Raw genomic sequence first — 23,902 nt, forward strand, 5'->3', positions numbered from 1 at the left:
GCAGATTGCACGCGACAGCCGGCATTCAAAGGAGAAAAATCTTGTGGGGTAACCCACGCAAAAGACCTCTAGGATAAACAGGGCCCTAAGCACGAGACCATAGCGCTAAAAGAACGATAGTTGACATGCGCTTATCATCAAGGTCATTGGCTTATTGATCGGACCTCGGGCGAGACCCGAAGAGCAATCATTCTGGAGGAATTGGTCGAAATCTTCCGTCAATCACAGCGTGCAAACACTAGGAGCTTGCCGACTAGCCCCACAACCTTGCTATCAGCCACAACTTCGAAGTTGACTGGAGAGCTTTGTCCCGTCCACATCAAGTTGTTCGAGTCAATCACAAGTAGCTGGTTTTGGTTGGGGGTTCTCAGGATGAGCCTCTGATGAGATAGTCGCCTGACCACATATGTCATGGTATTCATAGCTGCATGACAATGTCATTTTGATAACAAAATGGGTGCCAGATCATGGGTATAGTCGAACAGGCTACACAAAATGGCTAGGATGATATTGTGAGCAGCAATGGTAATGATTTGATGGAGCCCCATCTTAATTTATTCAGAATCAGAGTCAGAGCCATAGGCTACCAGTCCCCCACCAGTGGCCACTTTGGACGCTTGAGAATCAGGACTCTTCACTGCTCCAGGTAGATGCGGTGGCTGGGTAACAGTGTTGTCGGGCTTCGCAGGGGCCTCAGTTGCCTTGGTAGTACTTTGGGGGGCAGCTTGGTTGACCTCACGATTCTCCACGGTAGGCTCATTACCCTCGTTAGCCTCTCGCGGCCGGGGATTACTTTGGTCTGGTTCTTGACCCTCTCTTCCTAGCGATATCTTGCGTTTTTTACCAGACAGCAGCAGGTCTTTCCTCCCTCGCCGTTTCTTACGCGCAGGGATTGTCCATTCTTCCTCTTCCGCGGGCGTGACATCTGACGATGTCGGGCCTAGCTGGGCCTTTTCTGCTTCTTCGCGTTGCTTGCGGAATTCTTCGAGTTGATCTGCGGTCTCACGCTTGAGAGCGGCTTCTTGGGCACGGGTAGATTCTAGGACCGAGTCGAGAAACTCGACTTCGTCGTCGTCGAGGGCGCGAAATTGGTTTTTCAATCGTGTCTTTTCCTCGAATTGCTCTTGCTTGGCCACTATGCGCGAGCAATAGATCGTCCCAGCATGTCAGTTCTACGAGTCTACCGTGTGAACCAACACGACACCGCGGGCATGCCGCATGTCATCAAGCAATGGGACTCACACTTGTTTTGCTGTAGCACTTCGTAAAGACTCTTGCCATCGCCCTGTTTTCCTGCGTCGGCCTTACGCCGCCGCTCCTCCTCTAGCTCCTGCTGGACCCTCACCCATTCGGCATCACGCTCCACAGGCTTCTCGTTGGTGCCAGCGGAGACGAACCCGGAAGACATTCTGCAGCAATTCGCGGAAAGCACACCGCGAATCCTCTTGGCCGTAAAGTTCCAGAGCTGTATACCAATCTGTCGACACCGTAGGCAGATGAACTGGCGCCAGGAAATCGACGAGAGCGGGACAATCAATCGCTGGGGCATCTGGTGAACCCAGACGATCTGCCGCTTTTACTAGGCGGTATGGGCAGCGGTATGCTATGCTGCATGATCACTGTGTATGAGGGAGATTCGACTCTCGCAATGAAATCCCAATCTACCGAGCATAGAGAGAATCGTAGATGCAAGTAAAGATATGGATACCGGGCACTTGGAACAGCTCCCACCTGTAACTCAGGTGGATAGGGACTAAAGATGGCGCGTTTGTCCCGGTGTGTTCCCAAGTTGGACAGAGCAGTCCTGCGAATCGCGTAATCTTCCTCGACATCTCCGGGCTCTTGCCTTGGCGCCCAGAACCCCAACTGAGCCTCTCCGGGGGCGTTCATTGTCTCAGAAAACGGAACAATAGAACAAGTCAAGGTCTACAGTACTTAGGGACCACGTGACCGGCGGTTCTAGCGTCCCAAGTGAGAGTCCAGCGACCTCGCTGGAAAGCACCTGTCAGCATGGCTCCGCGCCGAACGCATACCAAGTCACGAAATGGATGCGATCAGTGTAAGCGGCGGCGTGTCAAGGTAAGCCTGTGAGCGATGAGCGTGGAATGTCCACTGCGCTAGAGGAAAGCGGGTCGATGGCCACGTTTCTGACAGATCCTAGTGTGACGAATCGGGCCCTCCTTGCACCAACTGCATATCCCGCGAACTGGATTGTACCTACTCGAAACTGCCAACGCGAGACACGACCAGCCAGAATGGCTTGACTTCTCGACGCGGATCGGCTATGCCGAGAGATCGAGATCACCCCGCAACTCCGCGATCCCTGGGCCCTGTGAGTCCAGCCTCAACTTCGTCCGCCAGCTCAGGTATACGCGACCTGGAGTTGATGCACCGTTTTGCCACGGAGACGTTCCGAAGTGTCACCACAACCGCAGTCTCATTGTCGGTGTGGCAGAAAGAAGTCCCACATCTTGCCTTGAAGCATGACTTCCTGATGAACGGGATTTTGGCGCTGGCCGCACTGGACATTGCCAATACCTTAGAACCTCCCGCATCACTGGCATATGTCGATACTGCCCTGCAGTATCATAACCTCAGCTTTGCGCCATTCCGGGCAGCCATTGATGATCTCACGCCACTCAATTGTGAGGCCGTCCTGGCCCAGTCTATGATCACCACTGTCATTGGTATCTTTCTCCCACGGGCCATGGCCCCTCGAGACGAGCCATCGAACATGACGGAGAATATCATCACCCTCTTCGAACTTCTCCAAGGAATCAAGAACATCATTCAAGCCGGCCAGTCGTGGATCAAATTAAACCTATATACGAGCCAAATATTCTTCCAACGGAACAGCCTTACTGAGTTGGAGTCTCCAATTCGAAAAGCCCTTGATCGGCTTGGAACGCTCAACGAGGAAACCCTTGCAATCATTGATCCCGAGGAATACAGAATCAACAAAGATATCATCGCCAACCTTCGGTATTGTTACACTCTGTTTACGAACTCGGGCGATCCTTCGAATGTCATTGCATGGCTGGCCGGGGTGGATAAAGAATTTGTGAATAATGTTCGACGTCGTCAGCCATTGGCTCTGTTAATACTTATGCACTGGGGGGTTCTCCTCGGAGAGTTGGAGAAAGCATGGTGGTGGGCACGCGATTCGGGTCGTGCATTGGTCTCGGAGTTGTTGCAAGTCCTTCAACCCATCCATCCTCGTTGGGAGGATTCACTTTCCTGGCCTCGTTATAAAATGACACTTTAATGCAGGGACGGGGTCAGAGTCCATATCTGGCCTACACTGGCAAGTCCGTGAACTTCTTTGAGGACGCGAGGCGGGGATTTGTGTTTCATAAACCTCCAGGGCCGTTTTTGCTTTGATAGCCAGCACCTCTGTCAAGCAGCTCAACCGCACAGGCTGCTTCTGTCCATTCTGGAGGCCTGTCGCCTTTAGTCCATGCCACGGGACCAGCTGCCTAGTTGCGCGGACCTCGAAACAACATAACGAGCTTCTCCCCTCAAGACACATGGCAGTTATTTGGAATTGGGATTCACTGTGTGTCTCTTTATCCCTTTGGGTGATTATACCCCACATAGCCGTCTGATGAAGCTTGGAATCCTCTCCGGCTCCCATGTGGATCAAGGAGGATGGGTGTCGAGAAGTCACCATGACCAATGTGGACAGTATCGGAAGTCCAAAACCTATGAAGTATATTCTCTACGCGAGGATACCTAAACATGTCCTTGTCTGTACTTTAGAAACATGTGTCTGATACTAACGATCTTGCATACTATATAAAGCTTCAAACGTGGGACCGATACGAAAAGATTCTACAATTTGCCGCAAAGACTGACTCGCTTTCGAATATAGATTCCCTCACAATCTTGGGGATATCGATGTCAAGGCTGTCATTTGTTCATTTCTTGCGACTTCAATGAAAGAGCTCGAGGAATGAGGGAGGTATGGTAGACGTGGTCTTCAGTAGCTGGCAACGCCTTTCAATATTTCTCATGCATAAGGCCGGATGTTAATTTGATTTTCGAACCTACACTTACACTTATCACTGAGATAATAGTACTTCAGAGTATAGCGGAACCCGAAGACGTGGCTCGCGACATCCTATGCTAACAGATTTGATCAATCACTCGCAAACATTTCCTCTTCCTGTCTCACTCCAATTCGAACGTCTCCACTTTGATATGGACATTGTCTTTTGTCTCCGTCACTCCAGGCTGTACCCCTGTTTTCACCAAAGGATCCCGTGGCGATGCTTGCGATTGTGGCTGTGACACTGACGGTGTTCCCCAGCTCAAGCCAGAGAGTGTCGCATGGCCGTGACTCGGATCCGGGATTTCAGAGACATCGGCGCTTTCTTCGGCCTTCACATATTGAGCATGCTGTGGGGACTGTGTGCCCAGTTGTGGCTGCGTATGGTTTTCCATTGGGTTGTCCCATCCGAAAAGCGGGAACTGGAAGCTCTGGGGCTGGCAGCCAACCTCTTGGGGGCCCTCTCGAGCGACTCCCCATTGCTGGTAACTTTGCGAGGGCGCTGGAGAGACCGAATGCGGCATATCCGAAGTTGCAAAGGGCATTCTGTAAGGGAGGTACTGTGATGCTGGAAATGTGAAGCTAGGCCCAGGCAGTGGAGTCATCTGCGGCCATTGGTAGGTTTCCTGAAACTGAGTTGTCTCCTGGGAGGGATTGATAACCGATTCTGCATGGAAACCATGGGGCTCCGGCTCCTGCTTGATGGAGCTGAGCGGCAAGTTGCTGTCCATAAGCTCTGGCTTGACTGCGTAGGCACTCATCTTATCATGAAGAGATGGAAAAGAGGGCCCAGGATTGCCTTTGTCCATGAGCTTCTTAGCCTTTCTCTTCGGGGCTCTCGGGGCCGACGGGCCATCCATCTGCTTGCGAAAGCGAGCGAATCGCATACGCGCGGCATGGCCGTTGGAAATATCAAGCTCCAGAGCAAGGCGGTTCCAATCAATCTGATCCACACAGGTCAGCTCACACCCCATTGGAGTATCCTCGCTTGAACTTACTATCTTGAGGTCCATCTGTCGAATGATGGCGTAGAGGAACTTTGGAGTTGCTCCCTCAGTTTCCAGAACCTTTGTTCGCTGACCCATGGTGAGAACTTGAGAGGGTGGCTATCAACCTGGGGGTAATAGTTTGACCAGTGTCAGTGAGCAAGGGTCAAGCGTACAAAAGGCTTCTGGTGAGGAAGGGCTAGATATACTCTCTCACTGCTGGGTGATTCTATGTGTACCTGGTTGTTGGATTCAACCGTACTGAGAATCTTAAGGAGTAGACTGGTACAAAGAAACAAGATGCTGCCAGTGATGAAAAGCGTGTACCCGATTGTTCTGTTCGACGAAACTACAGCTTGTCTATTCTCTGCTGCGGGCATATATTCTGATAGTAGGAACATGACCGCTAAATAATGAATCTACAGGTGCCCCGCCTCTTGGACAATGGGAGATGTAAATACGATATAAGAGATAAGAGGGTATAGATAGAGCCATGGGTAGAAGACCGAAAAAATAAAGCTTCTTGGACAATGAAATCATTGGCTGTAGGTTGTTCCTTTGTTCCTTAGTCTACTTCTGCTGTTACTAGATATACTTTGCATAGCCTCTACATATGTTTGGCAGCCTCCTGTCCATACACGGCACCAGCTTACAAGCAGTCTTTTTTCCATCTTGACGTGCATCCTTCAGATCCCTCTCTTTATTATAGTGCCAAACAGGCGTTCCTCAGATGTTACTAGTATACAGTTTACGCTTAACCATGAGATGGAGTGGTTCTGATGAAAGCCAGTGACGTTTACTGACGAGCATCTGTCTAAGAAAATTTGATCATCCTCCAGTCTTTAAGGCTCAGATAGTTACCAAGTCCCTCAAGGCCTACTTGAGGACAACTGAGTAAACCAATTCTGACAATGGTGCCAAGAGAATATACAAGGATTGTGCCATTCGTTTATCAGCGTTATATGGAGTGTTCTGAGGTACTACCCTCAATAGATTCAATGAAGCTTCGGCCGCATTGAGCCACCTTTGCCACTGCTGCCCCTGCTGCCACTGCTGCCAAAAGAACAAGAAGCCTCGCTCCTTTCGCGTAGTCACGTGATGATACGGTAATCACGCGGGTAATTCAACCTCGGCATGTCCGGTTAAAGGCGGCAAAGGCGGGAGCGGGACATCTCGCAGGTATAGGCGTGTTGGAGCCGAGCTCGTCTTCTGCTGTCGACACCTTCGAGCGTCTGAAATCATATAGGTCCTCATCATGATCTCGCCTGCATGCTCACCGCTCCGTCTGTCGAGGCAAGCGAAGGTCTTGTCTCGATGCCGATACTTTAGTTCCGCACGTCCGATGCGGAGGGAAATCCAAGATGCCTACATTCTCAGCGCCGCCAGAACGCCGACAGCTAAGGTGAGTTACGATAGACAGGTACGATGGATGAAAGAATTGAGACTGATCAAGTTCTTCTCTAGTTCAACGGCTCGTTCGCATCCGTCTCCGCCCCAGAACTCGGCGCGGTCGCAATCAAGTCCGCGGTCGACAAATCCAAGATCCCCGTCGAGAAAATCACCGATGTCTACATGGGTAATGTGCTACAGGGCGCGGTCGGCCAAGCACCCGCTCGTCAAGCGTCAATCTTTGCCGGCTTATCACCAACCGTCGAGGCAATCACCGTCAACAAGGTGTGCGCTTCGGGCTTGAAGGCGGTTGTCCTGGCAGCCCAGAACATTCAACTGGGGCTCGCAGAGGCCCAGATTGCCGGTGGAATGGAAAACATGACCCGAGTACCATATTACCTTCCCCGATCAAGCCAGCTGCCTCCGTTTGGGGAGGTCAAATTGGAGGACGGGCTGATCAAGGATGGGCTCTGGGATGTGTATAACAAATTCCACATGGGAATCTGTGCCGAGCACACCGCAAAGAAGTATGAAGTCTCGCGCGAAGAACAGGACCAATATGCTATTCAGTCCTACGAACGGGCCCAGCAAGCGTGGAAGGAAGGCCGCTTCGAGGAGGAGGTTGTCCCCGTGACCGTCAAGGGAAAGAAGGGAGACACGGTTATTTCTCGGGACGAAGGATATGAGAACTTGCGTGCCGACAAGCTAACTACGTTGAAGCCCGCATTCTTGCGGGATGGCACCGGCACAGTCACAGCTGGGAATGCCTCGACTATGAATGATGGTGCTTCGGCTCTTGTCCTGGGTGACAAGAACCTGGCCCGGGAATTTGGAAAGGGAGGTCGTGTTCTGGCGCGGATTGTCTCGTCGGCGGATGCTGCGATTGACCCAGTTGACTTTCCTGTCGCGCCCGCCAAGGCTGTTCCGATTGCGCTTGAGCGTGCGGGCATCACGAAGGACCAGGTTGCCGTTTGGGAGTTCAACGAAGCATTCGCCGCCGTCATCAAGGCCAACGAAAAGGTAATGAGCATTCCATGAGTTCCATCCAAATTCTCTTGCGCTGACCCGCTGCCCCTTAGATTCTCGGACTGCAGAATGCAACAGTCAATGCTCTAGGCGGTGCCATTTCCTTGGGCCATGCTCTTGGAAGCTCTGGATCTCGCATCCTGGTCACTTTACTGCACCAATTGCAGCCTGGTCAGTATGGCGTCGCTGCAATTTGCAACGGCGGCGGCGCTGCGACCGCGATGGTGGTTCAAAAGCTTGACCGTGTAGATTAATTGAGCCACGCCTTTGACTCTCTGCGATTTGCTCCACAGTATACCCCAGCTGGCATATGAGATTAAACAAGTCGGCCTGGTAGTCTATAGTTAACATGGACATAGAAATCTATGAGCATATGCCAGTAACCAGAACATCTTCTCATACCTGAGAGTAGTAGCAAGTGGAACCTGAATTTGCTTCTAGTTCTAGCGAGAACCAAAGCGACAGCCGCCTATACCCCGCGCGGGCAATGGGCCGACACCGGAAGCTCATAGTCATAGTTAAATCAACACTTTCCAATCCCCTTCTTCGCATATCATTATACAGCCCTACCACCGTCTCCAAGAAAATAGCACCATAATCCAACCTCATCAACCAGGTTTTGTTTACCAACTTCCTTCCCTAGATTCTACAGCATACTCAGCACCTATTTTGAAAAAATGACACCAGATTTCATTTCAATCGACCAGGTGCTGATTACAGATTCCTCCTTTTGGATACGACCACAGTCTTTACACCCAGCTCTAGAAAGTGACATCAGGATCTAGCAAAATCCACCAGGATCAACTTTCGTGACTTTTCCGCCAGATACTAGCAAAAAATATTTGCTGGCTCAGCATTTTCTCTTCTTGCAACCACCCGACCTTCATAGCTTTGATTGGGCGTAGCTTGACCATTCCAGTTCCACCTATCTTCAACAGATTCCACCAGGATCGACTTTCATGACTTTTCCGCCAGATACTAGCAGAAAAAGATTGCTATTTCTGTATTTTCTCTTCTTACAACTACTCGACCTTCATGGCATCGTTTGCTGTAGCGCTAAAGCCCCGGTCATAGAAAGTGACACCCATCTCTAGCAAAATCCACCAAGATCGACAGCAAAAAACCTTCATATCGGTGCTGGAGATACCAGATTTGTTTGATTTCGAAGCTGCTCTAAAGACCAACCCAAATCTACCGCTGACGAGGCGTGGGGAGCTCGATAAAATTATGGAAGAACAAAGAATCTTCATAATCATCGACTACTGAGTAGCGTATTCTTTTTTACCTGCCTGGTCTCTGAGTATTGCGACCGTTTGTAGTCTTGAGTATATCAGGACAAGTGCCTGTAGCATTTCGAGTGCTCGAGTGTTCAAGTTTTCTACGTCTGCTGGTGCGTATGTTGCAATATACTAGGACAACACCGGCAGAAATCATCACTTTCACGAGGTCGGGGACTCTCAAAGGGCATACCATGATACAAAGTACGGTTTAAGTCAAGTTTCGCGGACTTCCCATTCAATAGATATCTTGTAAGGTAGTCTTCGTAACAATTCCACTAACCAGATATTATTCACGATCGGGCCATATAAACACCGATCTATAAGCTCTTTCGAATAGTTAATAATGGGGGTTTCCGATGCGGGAGAACCTTTTCGATCATTTCCGCCAGTTCCAGCAGCTCTGCATCGCGTCCACGTCGACCCATCAACTCGATACCCACAGGCACGCCTAGGGTAGCTGATTGAGTTGCCTCCGTAAAGCCAGCTTCGAACGAAGAAGTTAGAATCCTTTCGAATACTAGTGTTCTCCAGAGAGAGAAGCTTTTTGGTAAAGCGGAATAGGCTACCAGTGGTTTGCTTACCTGGAAGACATATGGCAGGACTTCCCGTTAAAGCAGCAAGTACCCCGTTACGCCTTGGCTGCCTCATAGCACCAATGGCAACGGGTAGCTGCCGCTGATGTGGATAAAGAAAGGCATCGACATCGTATTCCTTGAAGCATCGCTCGAGAGAAAACTTGAGCTTGCTGATAGCGGCCAGCCGAGCGTGGTATTCCGGGCTGTTGGGAGAGAATACCCTCGGGTTGTCTCTTGATGCAGTAAAGACCTCCGTTACCGCTCCTTTGTGATATTCCCCGCTCTCAAAAATGGATTCGAGAGACGTGTGTGGTGATGAAGCAATGAAAGGTGCTTGTAGGAACTCATTCAGCTGGGAGCCAAACTCGTAAGGCTGCGTGTCAGCTGTTTCTAGAAGTGTATCCACCTCCCAGGACTGATCTGGCTTTATAGCAACAAAGCCGATATTGGTATATTTTTGTATAAGAGAGATAGCCCCGCGGGTAATATTCTGGATAACTCCGTTCTCGGCAATGGTACCCGGCGAGCAAGACTGGGGATTTCCAATCCCAAAGTAAAGATCGAGGATCCCAATTCTGGGATTCCGGACTGGAGGCAGGGGCAATACATCGTCACAAATACCGCGCATCGCATAGTATACTATCTTCACATCATTGACTGTTCGTCCCATAGGTCCAGCTACATCTTGTGTTCTAGATACGGGCACAATGCCCTGTGTCGGTACTTTGCCAGTAGATGGACGAAACCCAACGATTCCACATGCAGACGCCGGAGAACGCAGCGAGTTCATTGTGTCTGTTCCGCATCCCACCAAGCCGAAATTTGCCGCAAGCGCAGCGGCAGTACCACCAGATGAACCCCCTGGAGTCCTTTGAAAATCATATGGGTTCAGTGTTTGGCCACCTAATGAAGAGGTCGTCGTTCCATGTAGGGCGAACTCGTGTAGATTCGCTTTCGCGAGTATAATTGCGCCTGCTGATGTCAAGTGGGAAACAACCTGACTATTGTTGGCGCTCTGAAGGGCCCGGAGTGCTTTCACCCCCGCACTTGTAGGAAGGCCCTTCGTCATGTAATTGTCTTTCAGAATGATGGGCACCCCATGCAATGGTCGGAATGGTGCCATTGTCTGGATCAAGTGTTTTGTTTCTCGGTCTTTGACCGCGGCGATTTGGAGTGCTTCGTCATTCAAACATATAATAGAATTCAGCTCAGGATCGAATTGTGCAATCCGACTTAGATAAGTCCTGACCAGATCAACACACGTGGTGGTTTTCTCCCGTAACGCTGAATGGAACTGAGCTATGGTGAGCTCCTGAATATCTAGCTTCCTCATCGTGGACTGAGTGACCTCGGGAGCTCTCGGGACGTCGTGGGATATCTAGTGCCAAATCGTTGGGAACCAAAATGCATGCAGATTTACTGTATGGAGCCTGAACCCTTGCCTGGGCCACCGTGATTCCCAGGCCCTGGGAGGAACACTTTTGGGCGAGGTCGGTATCGTCTTGAATGTTCCGTAGATGTTAACTAACCAAACTAGTTAGTTAACCTCTTGGCGCGCGTAAAGTCTGCTAGGAGGTTCAAACAAACGTGAGAAAGGTAAAACAGACCTCTCAAGGGCAAAGGCGGCGCAGGCCTTGTTGGAGTCCGAGGCGTCACAGCGCTTTCGTAACCGTACGCCGTTAGAGGGCAACCACATTTTACCAGGTTATTTTCTAAAGAGGACAGTGTTGCCGAGATTCGGGGTAGGTGCGGGGCTGCGTAAATCTGTCATCCATTTCCGTATTCACTTTCAACGGCGAAATGTCCGAGAATATGCGCCCTGCAGCGATTTGACTAGGATAAAATCCTAAAAATGAAGAGAGCGGATAGAGAGGATATCCAACCCCTGGTATACGCGTCAATCTTTGGGAATTTACCACGCGCACGGCTTCATTGAGCCACATTATTGGTAGTAAATTGTCGCCCATGTTGTCCTGCCCCATTGATTTAAAGGTTACGAGCATTTACAACAACAACGAAAAAAAAACAAAGAAACGTTAGTTCAAGTGCGAAGCCCTCCAATCCTGAATAAACGTGTACAAAATGTTCCTACATGTCAGAAAACTGGTTTCGGGACAAGACTGGGAATATTGGTTCCTAACCGGGCAGTGGCTCCATGCCCCGCGCTCTTAGGGACTTATCTGGGTCGGGGTCCAAAATATCTTATCTGCGAGGGCTAAGGCTCGTAAGTGTTTCTCGAAGTAAACACCGCACTGAGAGGCCTACTGCGCTTTGAATTATTCGAAGATGAGGTAGCGGACTGGGTGGTTTGCAGCGAGGTCTGAGCTGTATTCGCTTAGTATTATATCGCGCTTGGTACGATTGAGGTTCCTCCTTGTCATTATTTCGAGGATATAGCTCGCAGACAGGAGCTGGCCCGAATGTGCCGATATAAAACATGAAATTTGCACAAGATATATTCTACGAAATTTCTCAACAAGTTGATCCAGAAGTACTCAAACGTGCCTTGAATCAATATATCAAAGAACATGGCAACACCATTCACTATCAAAATGATGTTCTCAAAGTTTGGCCACGCAAGTCTGATCGTCAGTGTCTGTCTGTTGACACTGAGCAATCTGAGTCGTGTCTGGACGATTGAGATCTTTGCGTCAAGCACCTGCGACGGTACACCAGCGGCTGTCCTCAAGGGTGGCGGTGATGCGAACAGCGCTGAGCTCATGACTTCGCGCCGGAATTTCGAGTTGAGTGACGTTGGGGACTGTATATTCACGCTTTATTCGTCAACAGACTGTACATGTAAAGGAACGGCCAGATTCGAAGGGCACCAGTTGACCAGGCAAGATAGTAGTATTCGACGGAAGTTTATAATAGGGTTCCGGTCTGAAAAAAGCCTAAAGCTTATCCTTGCAGCTAAAGTAGAAACCCCTTTTATAGAATGTTTCGCCAGGGTTTCCATCTTGAGCCAGGTTTCAATCCTAATTCTAGCAACGAGGCAAGGAGCGCGCGCCCTCTTTGGCGCCCACTCCACTGTCCCTGAATGGGATCAACTTCATATCAAAAGGATTCAACACCACATCAAAGGGGCTTTAATGTCTCTTTGATGGCGTTTCGCTACTGAATCCTATTGAGCCTTAACACTAAGACTTGGACTTAGGCCCAAGATTGGCCCACAGGCCCACATCAGATCAGGCTTTAGGCCTAAAGATATCTATTCAAAACATTAGAACTAGAAGGGGAAAGGAAAATAAACAGAAAGGAAAGCAACGATAATAACCTAAGGACTCCCCATAACCTCAATCCAAGCTTCGTTCATCTCATGGTTTAGACAACTACCTATAACCCCAAGGTGATAACTAATAGCAGGATCGAGTAATTGATAACATAATTCTATTTAAGATCCTAAGTGAGAAGTCAACTTAATGAGTAAGACCACTCAAGTGATTTTGATAGTTCAATTTAGATTATTCTGAACCGATTTCCCAGAAATCAGGTGGCTATCGACAGCGAGAATTTCAAAGTGGAAACTTCAACTATGGGCCACTTGCTCTTGAAGCTGAGTAATACCTTCTCTCGCCGCTGTCGAGGTCACCCTGCCGATCACTTCAATCTCCTTCAGTCTTCTCAGCCAGAAATTCCACCGGTCCATACTCATAGGTCCTGGTGCCCAAAGCCTGCCCTCCCTCTCCAGCGCCCACGATCTTTCTCCCTTTCTCGCTCCTTCTATGAGTCTTTCACCGGCTATTTTGATCCATATTGCTGCAGCAGGAATCTCAAAGTCCCACACTGCGTGCTGGCATTCGAGGGCTTCGGAAATGCACTCGTAGCCCCAGCTTAAGGGCAAGATGCCATCTTCAGCACTCGGACCCACATCAGCCATGGCACAGGATGCCTCAACAAAGGCCAAATGGGTGTGGGCCTCGCGTCTCTTGGCCCTAGTCGCTGGGCTTCGTGTTGCCAAGGCTTCGCGCCAGTGGCTTTGCTTCCATTTATCTGACCAAAAGTTGCCGAAGCTTCTCAGTCCTTTCCACACTGCTTCCCCATCCTCTTCCTCTGGTAGCTGGCTGATATCCTTCAACAAGCTGACAAGAGCAGGCGTGTGGGTCTCGGGTAGCTCGAAGAGCGCATCTTCGATGATGCCCAGTACACGGTCTCGCAAGTCGGTCATTTTCTCCGGGGTATGAGACTTGGTCATGGCAACAGCTGTCTCAGATGATGTCTGGCCGCCTTGAAGATATAATCTGAGAGCCGCGGATTGATAGGGATGAGCCCCAGTCTCTTCCTCTCCGTCTATGGGTGCGGTATGTTGATGGAACCATGCATCGTCGACAGCAGAGCCGAAACCGTCAAGATCAACCGACTTGCATGTCATCTCTTCAATAATATTCATTTCAATGCGGATAGTGTCCGAATGGGTGGGGTAGATGGTGTCGCGGTTAAACAGTCACTAGGGTTCTGTTGCTGTGACCGCTATGCGAGGGAAAAATACTCTGATGAATAGAAATCAACGAAAACCCTAAGCCTAAATCATAACACGGCAAGGTGCAGGATATGTTCCAAAATTGTTCAAAGTGACATCACGGGCCACTGATGCCTGATATGCCGATCAGGACCGCGGGGGCCTAGAGTTTTGATGCAGCCGCGTGGGGGACGAGCAAGGCGTAGGGCCAGACTTCCCTTCAATATCCAACTATCTCCGCCATCTAAGAAGACGGATCTATATGGAGGTATTTTTAGGAATGGCTCTGGGGGCCAGGGCCACAACCCCGCGATCCAACTTGAGCACCTGGCCCCCATACGGCCTTCTACCGTCAGATCACAGAGCAACTTGCGGCTTGCCCTGGCTGGACGGATCAGTGGGAAACTTCGACAAAGGGTCCAAATGATGAAACTGACCTCCACGTAGGAGGCCTTGGCCTTTTTATAGATGTCCCAGGTAATATGGTACTTCTGAACTCCAATGGATAGTTATAAAAGACCCTTGGCTGTACTGAAGATCAAAAAAAGCCAAACAAGCACTCAGTCACAATAGCAGCTTCAATAGCGCAAGTGAAGCCCAGCTAGGCCTTTTTATCCAATCATTTGCCATACCGAGATGAAGTTCACCTTGGCAGCCGCGTCCGTCCTCTTTTTAGGAGCGACGTTGGCCCTTCCAGCTGAAAGGGTTGTCGACCTTGAAGCACGAGCAAATCCATCCAACGAGCCCATTGACGTAGGTTGTGAATAAGCTCAGATTCGGCGTCATGCTTCTGACTGATAATTCTGACAGTGGGACGGGCCCAACTCCTCCGCATCCATCCAGTGCGGCAAGAATACCTATGATGGGCTCGATATCTATCTTGCCGCAGAATACGCCGTAAACTTGGGCCTCTTAAGTCCTCCAGAGACAAGGGGTGCTGGCAACTACCCAAATCCTTTCGACAACGACGACAGCAAGGGAAACCAGTTGCATTTCCCTGCTCACTGCCCAGAGCACGACGAGAACCGGAAGGAGTACCCGCTTGTCAAGAATGGGCCTTACAACGGGGGCAAAAATAACAGAAAATACGGGGATGAGCGTGTGGTCTTCTACTACGATGGCGCATCGCAAGGTGTCGACGGTCACCCATTGGTCTACTACTGTGGCTTGATTACCCACGAGGGTGCGCCCAAGGGGGGGCTTCAACCAATGTGACAGTGGGAAATAGGCTTCAACTGGGCTTGTTCTGGGGATTAGGAATTCTCTAGTTTTTCTCAAATTGGAAGTTAATGATGTATCCACCCCACCTTCACCTGTGAAGGTTGTTCAATAGTACTAGTGGGCTGCCGGAGAGATTCCCTACTACCAGTATCACGCTCAGAATAATAGCGCCAGTTCTATGAGGTGCATCGTCTCTGTGGATCCTCTACATGATATGCCATGATGCACCGGAGGAATTCAATACTCGGCCATGATAGCAGTCAATTGATTTATTGAACGCGCTGTCTATACCGCTGGGAGGTGTTGCACCGCCATGGCGTGCCTCCAATGACCCGACAGGAAAACGTCCAATTCAGAATTGGAACGTAAATCGGTAGAGCTTGGCGGCGGAGAATAGCTCCATTCACACAGAGATCGCACGGAAGAGTTTTGGTGTCCATATAATCACCCTTGCTATCAGGCTTTGCGGAAAATATCTCGCCGCGACTCTGCCAACCATATATGACAAACTCAAGCCCAAAGATTGTACGGAAGGGCCTAAAGCAACGGCGCCAGAAGTGGCTAGAGCATCGCAAATACAGGTTCTGTACGGCATGTGCTAAAAATGTTCGGGGAATGCAGCAAGCACCACCATCAGGCAAGGGGCCCATAGAGAGACAAACTAGCCTGGATTGGAATAGTCAACCGCCATTGTACACAGTATAGGATGACAGGGTAGTGAATAATGTGAGCCATTCTAGGATCGGCTGGATAGATAAGATAAGAGTAGTAGCCTTAACCCGATCAGGAAAGTCGCCGGTGCTTGCCGTGACTGTTTACACTTTCTGGGATCTTGTCTTCTCCAACCTCCATCCTTTCGGGGTAGGCGCGGAATCAATGTCCTGTCGAGTCTCAACGCTTCTTTAATTGTAGTGTTGAGAGTCTGGCCTACATGTCATACATTAAACTCACATTGAAAAAGCTCAATGCTCCTACCTTGGCGGCCTTTGTTGCCACCAAGGCCTGCTATATTCTCGTTCGCTAGAAAGTCGCCCTTAAAAATCCCGCTCAGCCCCGGTCCTCTAATTCCGCAACGAGATCTTGTGGATGAGGAGATCTGTCCTGACTATAACTCGGCAACGTTCTACCCTGCAAATCCTGGACAGGTCCTTGCCCGGAGATTCCAGTTACTTGTGAAGATCGGCTGGGGGTCGCAGTCAACGGTGTGGCTGGCGCAAGACATTTCGAGGTTTGTATTCGTTGCGGGTCGGAATTTATCTCCTTCGTATTGCACGCCTCGAGACTGACCCTGCGACTTTCGATCAGATACAAGTGGCAAAATGAAAGGCTATGTAGTTTGAAAATCATTAACAGCAACAATGCAGATGATGCTCTTCATGAATTGGAGATTGAAAGGCATATTGCGCAGCAAAATCCAGAACATCGTGGCCACGTGATTCTCCGCACGTGTCTGGACCACTTTGAAGTCAAAGGTCCGGAGGGCCGTCATATGTGCCTTGTTTACGAAGTTATGAGAGAGCCTGTCTGGATATTCAAGCGGCGTTTCGTTGATCGCGAAATTCCGCTACCCCTAGCGAAGGCTTACATCTACTTTCTCCTCGCTGGCCTCGATTATCTTCACTCCGAGTGCAAGGTTGTCCACACGGGTGCGTTTCCCTGGTGTTTCTTGCGCTTGCGCAGGAGTTACTGACTCAATTCATTCCTTGGAGACCTAAAACTAGGAAATATACTCATGAGCTTTGAAAACGCAAAAGTCCTCAGTGAATTCGTCAAATGTCAAGAACCGATGCAGAGGAAGATTGATGGCCACACAGGCCGGACTGTGTACCGATGCCATAACGACTTTGGCCCTCTTTCTGCAAAAGAACTCAAGAATATGGTTCCAAAAATCGCGGACTTCGGTCTAGCAGCAAGTCTTGGCAAACAGTCCACCCACAACGGAATGGTAGGGGAGCAGTTTGGGGTTTATCCTATCCAGCCCGATCATTATCGCGCCCCGGAAGTTATACTTGGCTGTGGTTGGGATTGCAAAGCAGACATATGGAATTTTGGTGTGCTGGTAAGAGCCTCTCCGATTTCAAGAATTGGACATCAGGAAAAGATTATATCTTCTCCTTGATTGTGACGAATTATCATGAAATGCAATTGCTGGATCGAGCTAATGATCATGGACCGCAAGTTATGGAATTTTCTCGGGAACCAGGAGTTATTCCAACAGGTATTGAATACGAAAGGCCAATATGATGCAAAATCACACCTTGCCGAGATGGTCGCTCTTCTTGGACCCCCTCCAAAGGCACTGCTCGCGAAATCAAAGGCCATGTCAGTGTATAACTGGCCCCATATGGTCTCAAATGATGCCGGTGAAGTTTGCAATAATGCTCAACAATTTTTTAGAGGCCCTTTTTTCAATGAAGAAGGTTGGTCGGAAGCTAGTGTTGTTCGTCAACTTTACTGATTTTTGCAAGGTGGATTTCAAGATGATACACTGATCCCATCCAGAGCCCTAAAGGGACACAATCACTTTCCTCGGTGAAAATGACCGAGATGCGTTCTTGTCATTTGTTCGAAAAATGCTTGTTTGGCTTCCAGAAGAAAGAAGCACAGCTCGCGAGCTGATGGACGATCCATTCCTTAGGCTCGGGGTCTGATTGCTCTCTTACTTGCATGTCGGTAGAACTGCAGAGCCTTCAATTAGACCGCACACACCTTGCATGGCTAAGCGCTCAAGAGGGAGGAGCACTTTAGCGGCGTAACCAGTCCTTAATATCTCCCAATTTTCAGGCGATCCCTTGAAGTTTGGTTTCATTCAGCTCATAAAGCAGGGGCCGTCAGTCACCTGGTCAAATCTTCCGTTAGTTGGTGCCATAGCTGCCTCTGCCGGTGGCAAAGGGTCACTGTCTATATTACACTGATCGGGGCTGGGTGTTACTCTGTGTAACCTCATCCACTCATACGATAGCCGTTGAAATAGTCTTAACGCACACTTCCCATGTCTGCTCCTATTGATATTAGTTATCTAGCATGTCGCAGCAACGATCTTCCAGTCTCAACAGCGGCGTGTATATCCAGGTTGGTTCGTCTCATCCGAAATGAAGACAAGTTTCCCCCCCTTGCAACACTATCTATGCCCACATGGCCTTGAATTTCCCGTTAAAATCATCCTGTAGCATTTTGAATGCTCTCAGAACCCTTAAAATACCTTCATTCCCGCCGTCAGTTTCTTCCCAAGAGCTTTCTGAGAGTCTCTCAGGTTCACTTCGATCCACTCCAATTTCCATTTCGATAGCTTGTGCGTTGGTTCCGGTTTGCTTCGGACGATTCGAAGTGCCCTCACAGTCATCATTACCTTGGCCAGTCTCATCACTACTAATGTCATCCCAGCTCTCTGCAATAATCGAGGTTGCTAGGGCCCTGGAAGTTTTCTGGCTCTTCTGATCTTGCTGGGGTTTGGTTTGTATCGCAGGCTTTGGCGTTTGGATTTTTCGCATGTCCAATTCGTCCAAGGTGCTGTCTACTGCCGCTTCGTGATCTTCTCCAGCACCCATGATGTCCAACATATCAATTTCAGTCCCAGGGGTCAATTTGAGAAAGTTTTCCAAACTTGTGACGACCGTCGCTAGTACGAGCGAGAAGTCATTCAATAAGAACCAGATGTCGCCCTTGCGGATGCCGTTCTCCTGCTCCAATGCACGGATATTGCCGTGTTTGAAAAAGTCGAACAGATACGCATTCAGAGCTGCGCCGTCTGGGTATCCCATCATGGAAGGTACAACGGCTTCTTCGAGCCACACTCCACCCCGAATGGTTTCGCAAAGATCGGATATCTTACACCATTTATCGGAATGCCCTGAAAGTGCATAAAAGGGAGAAATGACATAGGTGTCCTTTGCGGGTGTGATGTTCGGAATGCCTAGCTCGGACCATGATTCGCTTCCTCCGCAATTGGTATCTGTAAATGGAAGAGTGCGGTCGGGGTCGACGATATGCTGGTCGATGAAAGTGGTAACATAAGCAACGTACACGTTGAGGGTATCCTTGTTATGCTGGTGCAAAACCTTCAATGCCTTCTTTGGCATTGGAGGAAGGACCACCAAGGAGGTGCCCTTCCGAACATTGCTTTGCATCTGCTCAAGTGTAGCGTGGCGCAGGTTCTGCCGGCCGAACAAGTGGGATAGAACAAGCATGAGCGTGAGAAGGGTATTCTTGGGCTGTCGGACCACATTTGCACAGAGAGTGTGGAAGTACCCGGCATTCAGCAATGCGTGGAATGCAAAACTAGAGTTCTCCGTATAGTACAGGTGACTGACACATCCTGCGAAATTCAAGGGAGCTCCATGGCGGTCCAGAAGCTGATTCCGTCGAAGATACTCAATTGAAAATCGTAGGTGATGGAGAACGGTATCTTTCATCTTGGGCCCCCCCAGGTAGATTCGCGCGCAGGATAGGATGGAGTTGACCGCGTTGACTGCATACGGTGCATATTTGGACCCGTACAGGAGGCTGCACAAGCGCAATACGAGACTGGTGGTGATGGGAAAGTGCCCATTCAGATGCGGCAGTCTTGAACTGATCAGACGGCACACCTTTGAATACGGGATTCCTTGGAAGACAACGTTCCCAAGCATGTCAAACCCTCGCCGGCCTGCTCTGCCGGCCGCCTGGCGGTAGTTGAGCGCCGTCAAGAAGACTGAATCCCCCGAGAAAACCACTGTTTTACACGGCATGTTGATCCCCAGAGCTAACGTCCCGGTCGCAATGACCACGCGGAGGTATCCCTTACGGAAGAGCATCTCACAGACCTGACGGTACTTTCGATTCATACCGGCGTGGTGGACTCCGATCCCGCGCTGCAGAGCCGAAATGAGCCAGTCGGCGACTCCACGCGAGCGAAGTTGCTTCGCGTATTCCTCAAAATCGCCAGTCGACAATTTCCTGATGTTGGCGAAGGTAAAAGGGTCCAAAGGAGCGTCGGGATCGAATGACTCATGTGGACTTGTATCGCACGACGCGGACTGGCGAATGCGCTCTGCCCGGGATAGGTCGTCATCCTCTGCTCCTCTGATTTTCGACGCAGAGGGCTTCTTCTTCTTGGCCAGCTTTTCTTTATTGAGTTTCCATTCTTCCCATTCCGCTACCTTCTTCTTCCAAGCGGAACTTGACTTCTTCCAGCTTCCTTCAGCAGCCACCAGGCTGTCCCAAAGGATGCGGCATAACTTTTCGCACATACTCCGATCATAGTTGAAGAATAGAGCAGGCAGTGCATTGAGATCATGCAGGGAGCAAATTAGAGGAAGAGTCGTGTTCAGAAGATCATCAGGATTTAGTGTTCTCGGTTGGTATGTCAAATCCAATTTCTGGGGAGAAGGGCCAGTTCCGGATTGTGTTTTGCTTTCAGCACATTTTGTGTTTGTGAGCTCGGTCAAGACGAAGTCAAATGGGGACGCGGTGTTCATAACCCATTCTCTCAACAAGGCCTTCAGTCGCGCTTCCCACCGCACTACGTCTATCTTCCGAACAATTTGAGGAAGACAAAAATGGGGATCGAGAGACTCTTCCACGGGGAATGTCGATGTCTCATGCTTCTTCATAGCTTTCCAAAGCATGAGGCAGTCCCGTGGCTCTAGGCTCAAATCGTCAGGTATGCCCCTCGAACGGTCGATAATGCTAGCGACGGGATGAATGAATTCCATTTCAGCTGTATCTTCCAGGCCCAGAGCGGGCATCAGATGAGGTTGAAACAGCCCACTGAAGGTGAATTGCTTTGGCGGGTGATAGATGTACTTGCGGAGATCGGAGTAACGCTGTCGATGCTCGACCAGCCTCAACTTAATGCTGTTTGCTCTTTGTGCCATGCTCAGCCAGTCGCAGAATTCCTGCGGGTTGCCCACGGTAGCGGACAGGGCGACGATGGGACAACATGACATCAGAAGAAGTTGCTCCCACACCACGCCATCCTGTGCCTGTCCAATGCAGTGAACTTCATCGAAAATGATCCTTCTTACTTTGGACGACCACGTCCTGGCATTTACCGGCGCAAGCAGCATGGTTTGCAGATATGCGGGACTGTGATAAGGATCTGGCAGTTAACAGGATTGTTGATTCGGTAGTCACGCGTGTGTATCGCCCAGACTGACTTCCCACTGCACTTCTTCGGATACTTCTTGGAGAAGCGGGCTTGGACCTCGGCCGCGATCTGGTTCACCAGAGCCTTTGTTGGCGCTACATATACAAGCACCCCATCATCATCATCCTCAAGGACTTGCTTCATAGCATAGAAGCTATACATGCTGTTAGTTGTAGTCCCCATGATCCGATAACATAATCAGGTTGGCCGTGAAACACTCGGGAAAGGGACTCACGAGATGAAGGTTTTGCCAGCGCTCGTTGGCGCCACGACAAATACGCTCTCCCTGGCGTCAATCTGGTCCAATACCTGTCGCTGCCATTTATCGGGCTCAAAATCACGGACCCGACTATCCGGTGCCGAGTCCATGTTGCGATCTAGGAATGGGCCTGCATGTGCCAACTGGAACTCAATAGGTGACTGGGTCTCATGAAAGCCCGGATTTGCGGAAGTCAGTCGGACAAACCTAAATGGCAATCTCCTCGTACTGTTCGCTTGGAGGTCGACTTGCGGCAAACGAAGGGCATTGGTCACGCTAACAACGCAAGCTGCGATGTCGGCCGTGACTGATTGCTGCAGTCTCGATATTTTCAAGACGGTGGACCATATTAATCCTAACACGCTGGTTTGCGAGTAGGGTATTGATTTTTTGGTTGCCAGGGCATATATTTGAACCAACGTATCGAGCTGGAAGGTCAGGATCTCAGCTTCCAGCGACTCACGACTTTCCTTTGCTATGCTCGATATAAACCGCCCTGCGCTCAAATAGCGCTTGGCCAGATCGCTTTCTGCCTGAAGGCCTTCTACCTCCCGATGCCACTTGGCAACTTGTTTCTCGTGACCTTCTTGACGCTTTCCTTGCGTGAAAGACATAGCTTCTTGCCGCACAGCCATTGATCGTGGTTTGTCCACTCTCTTTTTCCCAGAGTTGCCTGAAGAGGCTTCCCCGATATCGGTGACAGTACGAGCGGTATTCCCGTTTCTCTTCTCCTTTCCTGAAGCCACGAATATCACTTCCGGGTCGAGGATGTTCCCAGTCGCATTTGTCAAGCTAGCCGCGTAATCCCTCATTTCAGTCATGAAAAAGTCGTGCCGCTTCTGAGCAAGCATCTTTTGTCGTGCCGACATGGTACTATGTGCCTTGGGGTCGATTGGCCGACGCGAATTGTGCCAATGGCTAAGCTCCCCAAAGATTTTTGACCTTGCCGCGGAGACAGACTCCGGGGCAGATGCATCGATAGACAATTGTATCGACCGCAAATGGGCGTCAATAACAGAATTTCTAAATGGTAGAAGACTGACTCTGGGCTTAGGATCTTTCTGCAGCGGTTCGTCTTGCAGGCCCCGAAGTTCCTTCGTCTTCGGTTTCTTCGCAGGTTTCTCCTTTATCTTTCCCAAGACCTCTGTCTGAGTAGCATTGCCAAAGCCACAGAGATCCCCAAGAAACGCCCAGATATCTTCCATTTGGGAAAATACTGACGATCGAACATGATGGACTCCACCCCATCTATCCATCTCTGATAAAATCGTCAAAAACAACCTTCCATCCACCAAGTCGTACAAATCACAAATGGGGGAAGCGAGATGCATTTTCTCTTTCCAGACAGGACACTTCAACAGTTTTAGACAACTTTCTGTGAATCGGTCCAGAAACGGCTGTTCTGTAACTTCAGGTACAGAGGCCATTGCACGCTCTGAAAGACTACATCGGCGTAGAATTATCATATGCAGAAGCATAGCGCGTGCCGCTCCGAAATCGTGCTCCATCATGCTCCCTGACTCCGCCATCATCACAAGTGTGCTAAATATCAGATACTCCCGCTGCGTGAAATCAGATCGAGATGTACCTACAACGGCCAAGCTACTCTGAAGGCGGCCTGGGTCAACTATAGAGGTTGGTAGAGACTCAGAGGTCCCACTCGCGAATGTTGAATCATGACTGGTTGAGCGACACGGGCTTGTTTGCTGCCTGAGAGGCAGGTGTGCACCTCCGTCTACTCCATGAATTGGCGCACTGCCGTCTTGTTTTGATGAAGCATCGGAAGTCATTCCTTCATCACTTGTATCCGAACTTTCGCTATCCCTGACATTATTTTCTTCCGGAGTTCGTCGTGAATTTGTCTTTATGGATTGTTCGAGGATCATTGAGAAAATCTATGTTCGGTTAGCTCATACGGTACAACTGTACGGCTCTCCTTCGGCAAAGCTGGCCTTTGTATCCCTGAAATCAAGGCTATTAATCAGTGATATATTGTATCCACGGTCCATGAACCAGTGAATCATGGCTCGCAAGCTGAGCCGGTATTCCAACACCTCGTGGGAACTGCTGGCAGGGAGCTGCTCCCCGTCTGAACTTGTACCACCGTCTATGTCTGAATCACTAGCCGACTCTTCGAAGCTGCTATGACTTTGGATGTCAATATCAGTGTCCACGAATTGCGGGAACGCGCCGTCGTGGCACATGAAGAAATAAACCCCAGCTGTTAGCAGGTACGAGTGAAACTCTAGTGCCCAATAACTGGGAAACTCTCTGATTGACGCTGTGCCGGTTGTAGAACCCATCTTCTGTTTGAGATGCAATATGATTGCTTCACGAGCGAGAAGATATCTGGCACGATGTCTGTCTCGTGTCCCCACTGGTACGCAGAGGTGCGCATTCTCGGCAAAGAACACTAAGTGAAAAACGCATCTCCTTTGCTTAAGCTTCTGTAGGAGTGATTCCACGAGATATGTTGCGTGTAAAATCTGGAATCCGACCGAGAAGTCGAGTTTCTCATTCGAGAATGATTGC

The 23,902-nt window shown here is 49.8% G+C and overlaps 10 protein-coding genes across 10 annotated transcripts; 4 read left to right on the forward strand and 6 right to left on the reverse strand.

The window, feature by feature from the left end:
• Positions 1-554: 554 nt before the first annotated feature.
• On the reverse strand, positions 555-1,408 carry N7468_002853 (PSME3-interacting protein; the record flags this gene model as incomplete). The annotated part of the gene is made up of 2 exons (XM_058472150.1): positions 555-1,135; positions 1,243-1,408. 2 exons carry the CDS (start codon positions 1,406-1,408, stop codon positions 555-557), a joined length of 747 nt encoding a protein of 248 aa, XP_058335291.1.
• A 602-nt stretch (positions 1,409-2,010) lies between these two features.
• On the forward strand, positions 2,011-3,265 carry N7468_002854 (Zn(II)2Cys6 transcription factor domain-containing protein; the record flags this gene model as incomplete). Its single annotated transcript, XM_058472151.1, has 2 exons — positions 2,011-2,079; positions 2,162-3,265. The coding sequence occupies 2 exons, from the start codon at positions 2,011-2,013 to the stop codon at positions 3,263-3,265; spliced, it is 1,173 nt and encodes a 390-aa protein (XP_058335292.1).
• Positions 3,266-4,170: 905 nt separating this feature from the next.
• N7468_002855 (uncharacterized protein) lies at positions 4,171-5,133 on the reverse strand (the record flags this gene model as incomplete). Its single annotated transcript, XM_058472152.1, has 1 exon — positions 4,171-5,133. The coding sequence occupies one exon, from the start codon at positions 5,131-5,133 to the stop codon at positions 4,171-4,173; it is 963 nt and encodes a 320-aa protein (XP_058335293.1).
• Positions 5,134-6,289: 1,156 nt separating this feature from the next.
• Positions 6,290-7,703, forward strand: N7468_002856 (thiolase family protein; the record flags this gene model as incomplete). The annotated part of the gene is made up of 3 exons (XM_058472153.1): positions 6,290-6,436; positions 6,499-7,443; positions 7,503-7,703. 3 exons carry the CDS (start codon positions 6,290-6,292, stop codon positions 7,701-7,703), a joined length of 1,293 nt encoding a protein of 430 aa, XP_058335294.1.
• A 1,343-nt stretch (positions 7,704-9,046) lies between these two features.
• On the reverse strand, positions 9,047-10,637 carry N7468_002857 (amidase; the record flags this gene model as incomplete). Its single annotated transcript, XM_058472154.1, has 2 exons — positions 9,047-9,213; positions 9,311-10,637. The coding sequence occupies 2 exons, from the start codon at positions 10,635-10,637 to the stop codon at positions 9,047-9,049; spliced, it is 1,494 nt and encodes a 497-aa protein (XP_058335295.1).
• Positions 10,638-12,833: 2,196 nt separating this feature from the next.
• Positions 12,834-13,694, reverse strand: N7468_002858 (DUF3632 domain-containing protein; the record flags this gene model as incomplete). Its single annotated transcript, XM_058472155.1, has 1 exon — positions 12,834-13,694. One exon carries the CDS (start codon positions 13,692-13,694, stop codon positions 12,834-12,836), a length of 861 nt encoding a protein of 286 aa, XP_058335296.1.
• A 705-nt stretch (positions 13,695-14,399) lies between these two features.
• Positions 14,400-14,978, forward strand: N7468_002859 (uncharacterized protein; the record flags this gene model as incomplete). The annotated part of the gene is made up of 2 exons (XM_058472156.1): positions 14,400-14,516; positions 14,574-14,978. The coding sequence occupies 2 exons, from the start codon at positions 14,400-14,402 to the stop codon at positions 14,976-14,978; spliced, it is 522 nt and encodes a 173-aa protein (XP_058335297.1).
• A 971-nt stretch (positions 14,979-15,949) lies between these two features.
• N7468_002860 (putative serine/threonine-protein kinase) lies at positions 15,950-17,442 on the forward strand (the record flags this gene model as incomplete). The annotated part of the gene is made up of 5 exons (XM_058472157.1): positions 15,950-16,212; positions 16,338-16,630; positions 16,694-17,043; positions 17,164-17,306; positions 17,382-17,442. 5 exons carry the CDS (start codon positions 15,950-15,952, stop codon positions 17,440-17,442), a joined length of 1,110 nt encoding a protein of 369 aa, XP_058335298.1.
• A 667-nt stretch (positions 17,443-18,109) lies between these two features.
• On the reverse strand, positions 18,110-22,575 carry N7468_002861 (putative DEAD/DEAH box helicase; the record flags this gene model as incomplete). The annotated part of the gene is made up of 3 exons (XM_058472158.1): positions 18,110-21,050; positions 21,122-21,265; positions 21,347-22,575. 3 exons carry the CDS (start codon positions 22,573-22,575, stop codon positions 18,110-18,112), a joined length of 4,314 nt encoding a protein of 1,437 aa, XP_058335299.1.
• A 705-nt stretch (positions 22,576-23,280) lies between these two features.
• Positions 23,281-23,574, reverse strand: N7468_002862 (uncharacterized protein; the record flags this gene model as incomplete). The annotated part of the gene is made up of 1 exon (XM_058472159.1): positions 23,281-23,574. The coding sequence occupies one exon, from the start codon at positions 23,572-23,574 to the stop codon at positions 23,281-23,283; it is 294 nt and encodes a 97-aa protein (XP_058335300.1).
• Positions 23,575-23,902: the final 328 nt, after the last annotated feature.

The sequence above is a fragment of the Penicillium chermesinum genome, assembly GCF_028974085.1.
Source record: "Penicillium chermesinum strain IBT 19713 chromosome Unknown utg000002l:1.0-5270490.0:1.0-5274688.0, whole genome shotgun sequence".
NCBI classification, from domain to species: Eukaryota; Fungi; Ascomycota; class Eurotiomycetes; order Eurotiales; family Aspergillaceae; genus Penicillium; species Penicillium chermesinum.